At 44.5% G+C, this 12789-nt stretch overlaps 1 protein-coding gene across 3 annotated transcripts in view; it reads right to left on the bottom strand.

Moving 5' to 3' along the window:
• Positions 1-12560, bottom strand: part of prdm15 (PR domain containing 15) — a 97641-nt gene extending 85081 nt beyond the window's left edge. For all 3 annotated transcript variants that reach the window (XM_072260027.1, XM_072260028.1, XM_072260029.1), the window contains exons 1-3: positions 12447-12560; positions 3785-3821; positions 635-728 (exon numbers count right to left, since the gene is read on the bottom strand). In XM_072260027.1, coding sequence (XP_072116128.1) covers positions 635-728; positions 3785-3821 — 131 coding nt within the window. In that variant the 5' untranslated portion in view covers positions 12447-12560. The remainder of the gene's footprint in view (positions 1-634; positions 729-3784; positions 3822-12446) is intronic.
• Between the last annotated feature and the right edge of the window lie 229 nt (positions 12561-12789).

Genomic DNA, 12789 nt, shown 5'->3' with positions numbered 1-12789 from the left:
ATTATTTCTACTTTCTATAGGCTGTATATTTATCATATTATTCCTGCTTTTACTATATGTTAGCATTATTTTTGGTTTTGTGTTATTTGGTAGGTTATTTTTTGGGCCTGGGAACACTCAAAAATTTTTCCCATATAAATTAATGGTAATTTCTTCTTCGCTTTATGCCATTTTGGCACGAAAGGTTTCATAAGAACGCTCTAACTTAGTGGGGGAAATATGGGACAAGGGCAGTCCCATATGGGACAAACCAATTTAGCCCAATATACGGGATGTCCCAGCAAGTACAGGACAGTTGGCAACCCTATGTTCAAGTTCAACAGTGCGTGACAGGGAATGAGGAAAGGTGCAGCTGACTCATATCGTTTCCTTGCGGCCCAGTAGCACATGCTTTGCAGCTCGGTGGTTGGGGACCACTGCTTTACAGTACAGGCGACCCAGGTTCAATTCCCACCGCTGTCTGTAAGAAGTTTGTACATTCTCCCCACGACTGTGTGGATTTCCTCCAGGTGCTCCGGTTTCCTCCCACAGTCTAAAGACGTATCGGCGCTGTATCTCAAAAATAAAAATCAAGAACTAAACACAATGAACTGCTGCTTTGCTTTTCCATTTCACCAATTGGTGCAGTCCTTACCGAGCTCTGCTCAAAACAAAAGAGTCGCTGACGGTCACCAGTGGACCGAGCTCCGGGCATTCCGAGTCGTGGTACTCCCCACAGTCATCACACCCTGGGAGAAAGCGGAGAGATGAGGTTTTAATCCCAAAGTTTCCCATGGTCAATCTGCCATTACAAATTCATACACAGCATCAATCAGCAGTGGCTCAGAGGGTAACATTCCCACTCTCGAGTCAGAAGTTGCAGGCTCAGGACCCATTCCGAAGAGCTGAATGCAAAGTCTCAGCTAGAGATACAACACACACAAAATGCTGGAGGAAGTCAGCAGGTTCAAGTTTAATTATCATTCAACCATACATGAATACAGGCAAACGAAACAGCATTACTCTGGGGCCAAGGTACAAAACACAGTACCAACCGTCACGCACAGGACAAGGCACATATAGCACATACAAGATAACAGTGAAATACAGTCACACAAAAAAATATTCCAAGTCCCTGAGTCCATGAATGTTGCAGCAGTCTGTAGTTGAACATAATTGTGTGTCAGTGCCTGTGTGTAGATTTCCAGCATCAGCAGAATCTCTCACGTCACTACCGGAGATACAACCAGTCACATGCCACATTAACTTTCAAAGGCAGCAGGCAGGGGCTATCATTGTTGCTTGACGTCAGTGAATGCTTATTAGGTTAAAAGGGACAGCTTCTATAACACACACTATGGGTCTACAAATAGTTACAAGCCAGCAATAGAAATAATGTGTTTTTTGCTCTTAATAAGACATGCAACATGCCGCAGGAACTCCATAGATCGGGCAGCATCTATGGAGAGGAATAAACAGTCAATGTTTCGAGCTGAGACCAATTCATCAGGACTGGAAAGGAAGGGGTTGAAGCCAGAATAAGGTGGTGGGGAGAGGGGAAGGAGTACAAGCTAGAAAGTGATAGGTCAAGCGGGGTGGGTGGGTCGGGGAGGGGGGGAATGAAGCTGGGAGGTGATAGGCAGAAAAGGTGAAGGGCTAGAAGAAGGAAAGGAGGAGCACCAAGGGCTCAGTATAGGCAGGAGAGGAGAAATGAAGATTTAAGGGGGAGCCATAGTGGGGGATTGAAGAAGAGAGAAGAGGGAGGAGGAAAATTACTGGAAGTTTGAGAAATCGACGTTCATGCCATCAGGTTGGAGGCTACCCAGACGGAAAGTAAGGTGCTGCTCCTCCAACCTGAGAATGGCCTCATTGTGGCATTTGAGGAGGCCATGGACTGACATGTTGGAATACAAATGGGATTTGGAATTAAAATGGTTGGCCACTGGGAAATCCTGCCAATTGCAGATGGAACAATGGTTTTTACTCATTTGCACCTCTCTACATAAAATGTAATTGAATTTTTTTTAATATAACAATTTTTCACCAAGTCTTACACCAGCTTTGCTCAAGACTTGCATATTTAGATGTGACGAATTGTTTCAGAGAGATGTATTATTTGGGATACACCATCCACTGCTTCTTACTAGAGTCTCAGATCTATCCTTTATGTCAGAAATACCCAATAGATTCAAGATTGTTTAATGTCATTTCTGGTTAAATTCCAAGGCAGACTTCCACAAAGAACCTGCTTCTAATCAAAATAGTTTCCCTTTATGACTTTTCACTCCTATCTTGTTTGAAGTAACTTTGTTTTTCAGGCATCTTCACACATTGTGGTGCAATGAAACTCCTTTCACGAATAGAATATCCCCCTTAGACAGGAATGACCCAGTTGTTTAGAACGTACTGGTTAAGAGTGCCGCACAGGATATGACACTGCAATAAAGCAACCTTGCATATTACTTGTCGAGAGATTCTGCAGATGCTGCTGATCTTGCAAAACAGTGGAGCAACTCAGCAGGTCAGGCAGCATCTCGAGAAGGAAAGAAACAGTCGACATTTTGGGCCAGGACCCTTCAGGACTGACAAAGGATCTCGGCCCAAAACATTTGACTGTTTATTTCCCTCCACAGATGCTGAGCTCCTTCAATATTCTGTGATAGATGTGTATTACTCATTCAGGTCTTGTTATAGGGTTTGAATCCATGACCTATTGAATATGGGAATGAGAAAAGTGACTGACCAGAGCCTTCATAACTTACCCTCCAGGTCATATATTACCATGAGGAACCCATTGAAGAGTTTGTTTGAAAGCAGTTTGTGGGGAGGTGGCCTCACTGAATCACGTCTACTCTTTTCAGCACTTTACACAAACGTGCTGAAAAGCAGCATTACCTCCAGGTTCAAATCACACTCAGGAGAACCAAGTAAATATAAAATCTCAGCTTGGAATCCATTTCAGCATTGAGCAAAGTGTGGTGCTGTTGAGAGTGCCATCCTTAAAGCATCTTCAGGTACCAGCGGTTACATGACATTGCTTCAAGGAAGAGCAGTGCAGTTGCTGCTGTATCTTTGTACACTCAGAGTCTACTCATTGAATCATGTCTACTCAGCCAACCATGTAACAGCAACTCAGCGTGCAGACATGGCCAAGAGGTTCAGTTGTTGTCCAGACCAATCATCAGAATGGGGAAGGAATGTGATCTAAGTGACTTTGACCATGGAATGATTGTTGGCGCCAGATGGGAAGGCTTGAGTATCTCAGAAAGTGCTGATCTCCTGGGATTTTCATGCATAACAGCCTCTAGGGTTTACAGAGAATGGTGTGAAAAACAAAACATCCAGTGAGCGTCAGCCTGTGGGCAAAAGCGTGTTGTTAACGAGCAAGGTCAGGGGAGAATGGCCAGCCAGGTTCAAGCTGACAGGAAAGTGATAATAACTCGAATAACCACGCGTTAAGACAGCAGCGTGCTGAAGAACATCCTTGAACGCACAACATGCCAGATCTTGAAGAGGATGGCTTCTGTAATGCAGCAGAAGACCATGTACAGTCAGTGGCCACTTTATTTGGTACAGAATGTACCTAAGAACATAGCCAGTGAGTGCATAACAATCAGTTCTCATTCAACCTGACGCTGACAAGATTACCTACTCATTATCACCTTGGTACACATGGAATCTGACAGAGGGTAAAGTGCCCGGTGATTTGCTACATAACAGCACTAAAAAGCACATTTTCAAACTACTACAAACACACTGAAAAGTTGATTTTTGTACACTCAGACACAACTGTTTTCATACTTACAGACAAACAATCTTTCATCGAGACCATCTCCAGCCATCTGCCATGGGGGAAAGAAAAATCAAGAACACTGGAATTAATTAGAGCAAATTAAACAGCGCAGCTGTGTATCTCATATATAGCGACATGGTTCCTGAATCTTTGGAATTATCCTCGGTCCAGGGAACTTCAAGTAGATATGGACATCATCATCTGCTTAGACATATTTCATTCATGTTTTATTTAGTGATCCTCTGGCCCAATGAGCATTCACCGCCCAATTCCACCCAGATAACCGATTAAGCTACAAACCTGTATGTCTTTGGAACATGGGAGGAAAGCACAGCATCAGCTGGAAAAATGGCAGATGAAATTTAATGCAGGTAAATGTGACGTGAGGTGTTGCACTTTGGGAAGAGAAGCCAAGCTAGGACTTACAATGGTGAGTGGTAGGGCACTGAAGAGTGCGGTAGAACAGAGGGATCTGGAAATGCAGATCCATTATTCCTCGAATGTGGCATCGCAGGTAAATGGGGCAGTGAAGAAAGCCTTTGGCATACTGGACTTCATAAATCAAAGTACTGAGGGCAGGAGTTGGGACGTTGCGTTGAAATTGTGTAATACATTGGCGAGGCCTAATTTGGAGGATTGTGTGCAGTTCTGGTCACCTACCTATGGGAAAGGGATCAATAAAACTGAAAAAGTATAGAGAAGATTTACGATGTTGCTGGAACTTGAGTTATAGGGAAAGAACCAATAGGTTAGGGCTTCAATCACCAGAGAATGAGGAGAGATTTGACTGAGGTACACAAAATTGAGTGGTATACACAGGGTGAATGCAAGCAGGTTTTTTCCACTGAGGACGGGTGAGACTAGAACTAGGGGTCATGGGTTAAGGGTGAAAGGTGAAATGTTTAAGGAGAACAGAAGGGGAACTTCTTCATTCAGGGTAGTGAGAGCGTGGAACGAGCTGCCAGCAGAAATGGTGGATGCAGGTTCAATTTCAACATTTAAGAGAAGTTTGGATAGGTACATGGATGGGTGGGGGGGGTATGGAGGGCTATGGTCCAGGTGCAGGTCAATGGGAGCAGGCAGAATAATAGTTCAGAACAGCCTAGGTGGGCTGAAGAGCTTGGGTTTGTGCTGTAATACTCGATGACTCGCCCAGAGTATACTGGGTAGATTAAAATGGATGAATTCCTGGGACTCCACCAACACCGACCAGAACTTTCAGAAATTAAGATTTGTACCAACAGGAATGAAACTAATTTTCTGGAATTTTCCAACGTGTGCCAGCATCAGCAGTGGGAAGTGGGACCGCAGAGTGTCAGTTAATATAAAGCTGTCACAGTGCTAGCCACCCAGGTTCAATTCCTGCTGCCTGTAAGGCGTCTTTACATTCTTCCCCGTGACTACATGGGTTTCCTCTGGGTGCTCCAGTTTCCTTCCACAATCAGAAAACACCCAGGTTAGATTAGGTTAATGGGTCACAAGGGTGTAACTGGGCAGCATAGGCTCGTTATGTGGGAAGGGGAATGCCTGTCACCATGCTGAATCTCTAAATTACCATTTTTAAATAAAATCAATAAAATTGGTTCTAATTTGGCAACTGACCATACCTAACAACTTTGATCAAACACTGCAATATCTTTCGGATATTAAGCTTAAATATGTTTCTTTTTTTTTGTAAGTATACACAATCACATGGCACTATTTCATATAAGGCAGCTACCCTTTGTGGTATTCATTCCTCTGAATCAGTCAGGTTTACTATCACTGACATTGTTTTGTGGCAGCAGTACAGTGCAAGACATAAAAATCACTACAAGTTACAACTAAATAAATGAAACGTGCAAAGGAGGAATAGTGAGGTAGTATTCATGGTCCATTCAGAGTACTGGAGAGGACGGGAAGAAGCTGTCCCTAAATGATTAGGTGTGGGTCTTCATGACCTTGTACCTCCTCCTCTGACGGTAGCAATGAGCAGAAGGCAATCTAAATTATTAAACTTACCAGATCTTTATAGAATTTCTCTATAAGAGGTTGCTGTGTAAAAATTGGTTGTTCTTCATTTTGTTTCTTTTTTAAATTCTTTTTTCGGATGTGGACAACACTGACATTCACTGCCCATCCCTAACTGGCTTTAAGAAGATATTGGCGAGCACCTCCGTGAAGCATTGTAATCCTTCTGATGACCCTACAGTGCAAAGATTTTGACCTACCGATGGTAAGGGAGCAGTGACGCATTCCTGAAGTTGGATGGCGCAATTTGGCAGAAGGAAAACTGCATAGACTATTTTCTAAATTAGGGGAGAATATTCAGAAATCAGAGATGCAAAGGGACTTGGGAGTCCTCCTGCAGGATTCCCTGGAAGTTAGCTTGCACGTTGAGTCGGTGGTAAGGAAGGCAAGTGCAATGTTAGCATTCTTTGAGGGAACTAGAGTTTGCAGAGGCTTTATAAGGCATTGGCCAGACTGCACGCGAGAGTACTGTGAGTACTTTTGGTCCCTTTATCTGAGAAAAGATGCACTGGCATTGGAGAAAGTCCAGAGGAAATTCATGAGAATTATCCTGGGAATGAAAGAGTTAATGTATGGGGAGAATTTTATCACCCTGGGCATGTGCTCGCTGGAGCTTAGAGGAATGAGGAGGGATCTCATTGAAACCTGTTAATTATTGAAAGACCTAGATAAAGTGCACACAGAGAGGGTGTTTCCTATAGTGGGGAATTCTAGCACCAAAGGACACAGCCTTAAAATAGAAGCCCAGAAAGAGTTTATTTGTCAGAAGGATATACCTTTAGAACAGAGATGAGGAGGAAGTTCTTTAGGCACAGGATAGTGAATCTGTGAGATTCACTGCCACAGACAGCTGTGGAGGCCAAGTCACTGGGTGTATTTTAAATGATCATCGATAAGATAGTAAGGGTGTCTGGAGAGTTGAGAGGGTTAATAAATCAGCCCTGATGGAATTGTGGAGCAGACTCAATGGGCTGAATGGCCCAATTCTGCTCCTCTGTCTTACGGACACACAGCTCAGGGAGAACCTGCAGGCGGTGTCTTCCCTTACACCAAATATGCTTGTACTTCTCGATGGTAGACATCAAGGGCTTTGGAGATTCTGCAGGAGTCTCCAAGCAAGTAAATGCCATGCATGCTGTAGAAGGGATACTGCTGATGGGATGGGCTGGGGGAGAGAATAACTATTTAGAATGATAGAAGCCAAATGGATGCCAATCAAGCAGGATGCTTCATTTGGAACAGTGTCAAGCCTTCCTGAATCTTGCTGGAGCTGCACTCACTCAGGCAAACGAAGAGTTTAGGGCATAGGGTGGACAGCCAGTAACATTTTCCCGGGGGGAAATGGCCAATACACGAGGGTAAAATTTTTTAAGGTGACGAGGAAAGTATGGGAGGGATATCAGATGTTTTAAGAGTGGCGGGTGCGTGGAAAGGCACACACATTAGGGATATTTAAAAGATTCGTAGATAGGCACATAGATAAAAGAGAAATGGAGGGCTATGTGGGAGGGAAGGATTAGATTGATCTTTGGGTAGGTTAAAAGGTCTGCACACATGGTAGGCATACACTGCACTGTACTATTCTATGCTATTGGATGTGTAGTGTCAAGAAAGTAGTGTTCTCATATTTGCCTGTAATGTGGGAGACCTTTCAGTCTATTCAATCTGTGCCTCCTCAGAACAATTTCATACATCTCATTCCCTCACTTAATTCCAAAAAGCAACTGACAGTTGCCAATTCAGCAGATCTACGAAGTGTGCTGGGGCAGCCGGTGGCATAGTGGCATCAGCACCAGACTTCGAGACAGAGGGTCCTGAGTTCGAATCTGGCCAGGTCCCAACCTGGAAGCAGCAATATCTGCGCAGAAGAGAGGCCTGGCAATCTATTTCCATGAAAACCCCATGAGTCGACTATGACTCGACGGCACTCAACAACAACAAAGAGCACTGCCACAACAAGAAAGCAGCGTCCATCACCAAGGACCCCCACCATCCAGGCCACCCTCTCTTCTTACTGCTGCTACCAGGTAGCTTCAAGTCCCACACCACCAGGTTCATGAAGAATTATTAACCTTAAACCAGCTGGCTCCTCAACCAGTACAGACATCTTCACTCACCACCACACCAAAATGATCATTGAACACAACCCTTGGACTCACTTTCAAGGACCCTACAACTCAAGTTCTCAGTATGATGGATTTATTTATTATTAAAACTTCGTTCTTTTAGTATTTACACAATTTGTCAGTCTTTGTGTGTAGCTTTTCACTGATTCTATTGTACTTTTTTGAATGCCTTCAAGAAAATGAATCTCAAGAGTTATATTTGGAGATTTATATGTACGTTGATAATAAACCTACTTTGTACCATTCAGTAATTAGTGGAAACTCAGATGGTCACAGCTGCAACATCTATATGAACTGCACTGGAAGTCAGGATCGATGCTGGGTGGCAGGAGCTGTGATTCAGAAACTTCAACGTCCGACACATCGTGTCTTCCACTTGTAGTCACAACAGTGAAGTGGCCAATCTAGTTGACCTTCTGGTCAATGTTGACTCCAAGGATGGTAACAGTGCAAGATTCAGCAACGGCAGCAGCACTGAGCACCCAAAATATTTCTTGTTGCAAATGGGGATTGTCTGGCACTTTGATAGCGTGAAGCTTACTTGCTATTTGTTACCCCATGCAAAATATCACCCAGGTTTTCTTGCAGACACATTTGGACTGTTTCATTGACTGAGGAATTGCAAGTGGTGCAGCTGCCAGTGAACACCCCCACAGCAGACCTTACAGTCAAGTAAGGTCATTTTGGCACAGTTAGATACACCCAGTGGCCACTTTATTAAATGCACCTGCTCATTAATGCAAATATCTAATCAGCCAATCATATGGCAGCAATTCAATGCATAAAAGCATGCTGACATGGTCAAGAGGTTCAGTTGTCGGTTAGACCAAACATCAGAATGGAAAGGAAATGTGATCTAAGTGACTTTGACTGTGGAATGATTGTTGATGCCAGTTGGGGTGGTTTGAGTATCTCAGAAACTGCTGGTCTCCTGGGATTTTCAAGCACAACTGTCTCTAGAGTTTTACAGAGAATGGTGCAAAAAAAAAAACAAAAAACATCCACTGAGCTGCAGCTCTGTGGGTGAAAGTGCCTTGTTGATGAGACTTTTGCACAGTGCTCATGTAATCTTATGTATTGTACTGTACAGCTGCCACAAAAACAAATTTTACGTAGTGACGATAAACCTGAATCTGATATGGGTCTCTATTGTGGACTGAGTGTGGGAAGGGGGCAGATAACAGGAATCATGGTTGGGAAAAAGGGAAGGTAGAGGGTAGGTAGTGAGAGGCACTAGAGAGACATTGTAATAATCAATAAACCAATTGTTTGGAATCAAGGGACCTTGCCTGGTGACTCAGAACTGGGTGTGTCGTCTGCACCCGTGCTGCCAGTTCCCACCCGACACTCCTTCTCTGCCACCTGTCCCACACCCCTCCACGGTGCTCCACCCTCACCACTCCCAACATCCCTTGTTCCCACCAGATCTACAAACTCCATGTCGACAAATACCGTATTGTGCAAGTCTTAGGTATCCTGGCTCTATATAGCTTTTATACATCTAAAAAATATATCTATATCTAAGATATACATCTTAGATACATCTATATCCTAGACTTTAGCATAGTACTGTACTTTGACTGCAAAGCACTGGAACCACAATAGAAATACATGTGTTTAAATGCAGTCTTATTACAATTTCCAGAACCTGGACCTATTACCTCCCTCTGCAACTGGATCCTCGACTTCCTAACTGGAGGACTGGCCTGTGCGGATTGGAAATAACATCTCCACCTCGCTGACAATCGACACTGGTGTACCTCAGGGGTGTGTGCTTAGCCCACTGCTCTACTCTCTCTATACCCATGACTGTGTGACTAGGCACAGCTCAAATACCATCTATAAATTTGCCGATGATGGCAGAATCTCAGATGGTGACGACAGGGTGTCCAGGAGCGAGATGTACCAGCTGTGTGGGTTCACCGCAACAACCTTGCACTCAACATCAGAAGCAGCAAAGGACTGACTGTGGACTTCAGAAAGAGTAAGGCGAGGGAACACACACCCGTCTTTATAGAGGATTCAGAAGTGGAGAGAGTGAGCAATTTCAAATTCCTGGGCGTCAGTATCTGAGGATCTAACCTGGTCCGAGGCAGCTATAAAGAAGGCACAACAGCACCTGAGTTAGAGATTTGGTATGTCCCCAAAAACATTCGCAAGTGTTTATAGACGTACGATGGAAGTATTGAAACTGGCTGCATCACTGTCTGGTACAGAGGGGGCGGCTACTGCACAGGATTGAAATAAGCTGCAGAAAGTTGTAAAATTAGTCAGCTCCATCATGGGTACTGGCCTCCCTAGTACCCAAGGCATCAAGGGGCTATACCTAGAAGATGCAGCGTCCTTCATTACAGACCCCTATCATGCCTTGTTCTCATTGCTACCATTAGGAAGGAGGTACAGAAGCCTGAAGGCACACACTCAATGATTCAGGAACAGCTTCTTCCCCTTTGCCATCTGATTTCTGAATGGGCATTGAACCCGTGAACACTACCTTGCCTCATATTGTGCTGGCCTTACTTAAGATCAATTCTAACCCTTCCCACCTAATTAGCCCTCTACTTTTTTAAGAATTGCACCATTAACCCTGTATTCTGCTTTCAAGTTTGACCTTCTGAAGTGAATCACTTCACACTCCTCCAAGCTGAACTTCACATCCAACCTCTCAGCCCAGCACTGCACCCCGGCAATATCCTGCTGTGGCTGACACTATCCACACCACCGCCATCCTCCGAATCATCTGCAAGCTTACTAACTCCACTTCTTCATCCCAGTCATTTATAAACTGAAGTTATAAGTGGCAGAATTTTTGAATTATTTTTCCTGACTTCCACGTACATTTGAAAGACCAAAGGAGTCCCATTCTATTCAAACCCATCCACAATTAAATGTCTAAATTGGTTAACTCTGAAAACTCAAGGAGAAGCAATAAGAACCTTCCATTTATAAACACACAACCAACCAATGCTTGAAATCGACCGATTTCTCAAGGCTACAGAAAGTTTTGTGGAATAAGAATGCTCACAGACACAAAGCCATGATGTGACAGCTGATGTATGCAAATAGCCCCAGCTCAATCTGCATCATCACTGACCCTGCACAATTACGTTCATACCATGTTTCAAATCACATAAATAGATTACTGGTAATTTAAAAGAAAACGCAATGAAACAGCAGCAACAACAAAACATTTAAAGCCCAGCTAAGAGTCTTGACAGGATTTGCTAATGGCCTGGGCCCAGTGATTATTTCTCAATGGCCCACACAGTGGGAAAAAATAAACAATTTATGTTTAAACATTGCTAGACACCTCTGATACTTGTGCATTGATCAGAGCTTCAAAGCTTTCCTCATAGCAATAGGTCATACCTACACGTCACATTAGCCCAGTGTTTCTTTGTTCATTCAATATTGTACATTTATCTGCAGTCGTTTCAACAGCCAGTAACATTTATTTTAATATTTAAATACAAAGGTTTAAAAAATTCAAAGTATATTTGTAACCATGCAGATTTCTGATGCAAAAAAATACACCATTCAACATATTTTAAATTTAACGTTCTTGATTGAGTGCCTTTTAATAAATAATCAGTTTTGCTGCTACATTCACCCAGCTGCAGATACAGAAATGGTTCAGAAATATTGTTAGTTAATCAAAACCGTGCTTTTTCGCTGTTGCTACTCTCTTGACAGTGGAGACAGTCCCAAAAAAAAAATTAGGTTAATAAAGAATGCGTCGTCGCAGCTTTTTTTCTCCCTGTTTAAAGGGAGACCATCTGTTAATACTGTACATGAATGATGACTGCGAGTTGCTGTTCTTTCTGAGTTCTCCTGGACGGAAAAAATACATTCTGTGAATAGTGTTAATAATCAGTGCTCTTGCTGCTTTCTTCTGGATGGAGAAGGAAACAAGCTACACATACAAGGATTAATCAACACTTTGTATTTTTGCTATGCAATGCCGGCCCAAGACCGATAGGACCCATTTATTAATATAGTGGAGCCATCCGTCAGGAGAGATTGCGCATCATTATTATTATTACTGCTACTGGTGGATCAGACAGTGTGTGTCCAGTATCGCCGTGCATTAAAAAGCAATGTGCATCATTGCCGTTGCCTGCGCTCTTGGTGCTGCTATTAGATAAGGTCGCACCGGGAGAGCAATGTCCTGAACCCGACAGGCTCCGACTGTCCCCGGCTGGCTGCTGGAGGAGGGTGTAGGCTGGGAACGCTCCGCCTGCACTCCCCGCCTCCGCCATTCCAGGTTGTCTGAGCGTCCCTCCCGTTGCCGATCCATGCGGCCGCCAGCGGCCCTCAGCCGGGTTTTAACAGCGATCCGCTGCGCTCCGCCTGGCAACATTGTAACAAAGAACAGGCGGAATGGCGGCCGGAATGGAAACATTGTATCGATCGCCGGTGCGACGTTCCAAAATACTGCAGGCACCAATCGGCAGCTGCGAGCGCCGAGCCGGACCCCTCCCTCCCGCCGCGGCCGCTTCCCTTGCCCTCCTGTGAGACCGGGCGGCACAGCCACCTACCTCCCTCCGGGGCCGGGCGCAGGCCGCGCCGGGTTTTGCCCCCCGCTTTCCGCCTGGTTTTCCGCGCAGGTTCGACTCTCGCGAATCCTGACTCCGGGTTCCAGTCCGCTCGCCCGCCAGCGCGCAAGAGCGGAAGCCGCCGACACGGCTCTTTGCCGACACCTGCCGGGAATTGTAGTCTTTATGGGCCACACGGCGCCACTCTGACTACATCCCCTAGCATGCCATTCGCCGGACCTCCATCTTCCAAGCGGCAGGGCTTTTAACCAGTTTAATGGGGATGTTCGCGCTCCTTGTCTAATATTTCCAGGAATTTAGAGATCGGTACGGGATTTCGCGAACT

This window comes from Mobula birostris, chromosome 6, assembly GCF_030028105.1.
Source record: "Mobula birostris isolate sMobBir1 chromosome 6, sMobBir1.hap1, whole genome shotgun sequence".
NCBI classification, from domain to species: Eukaryota; Metazoa; Chordata; class Chondrichthyes; order Myliobatiformes; family Myliobatidae; genus Mobula; species Mobula birostris.
This window is presented reverse-complemented; position numbering and strand designations above follow the sequence as displayed.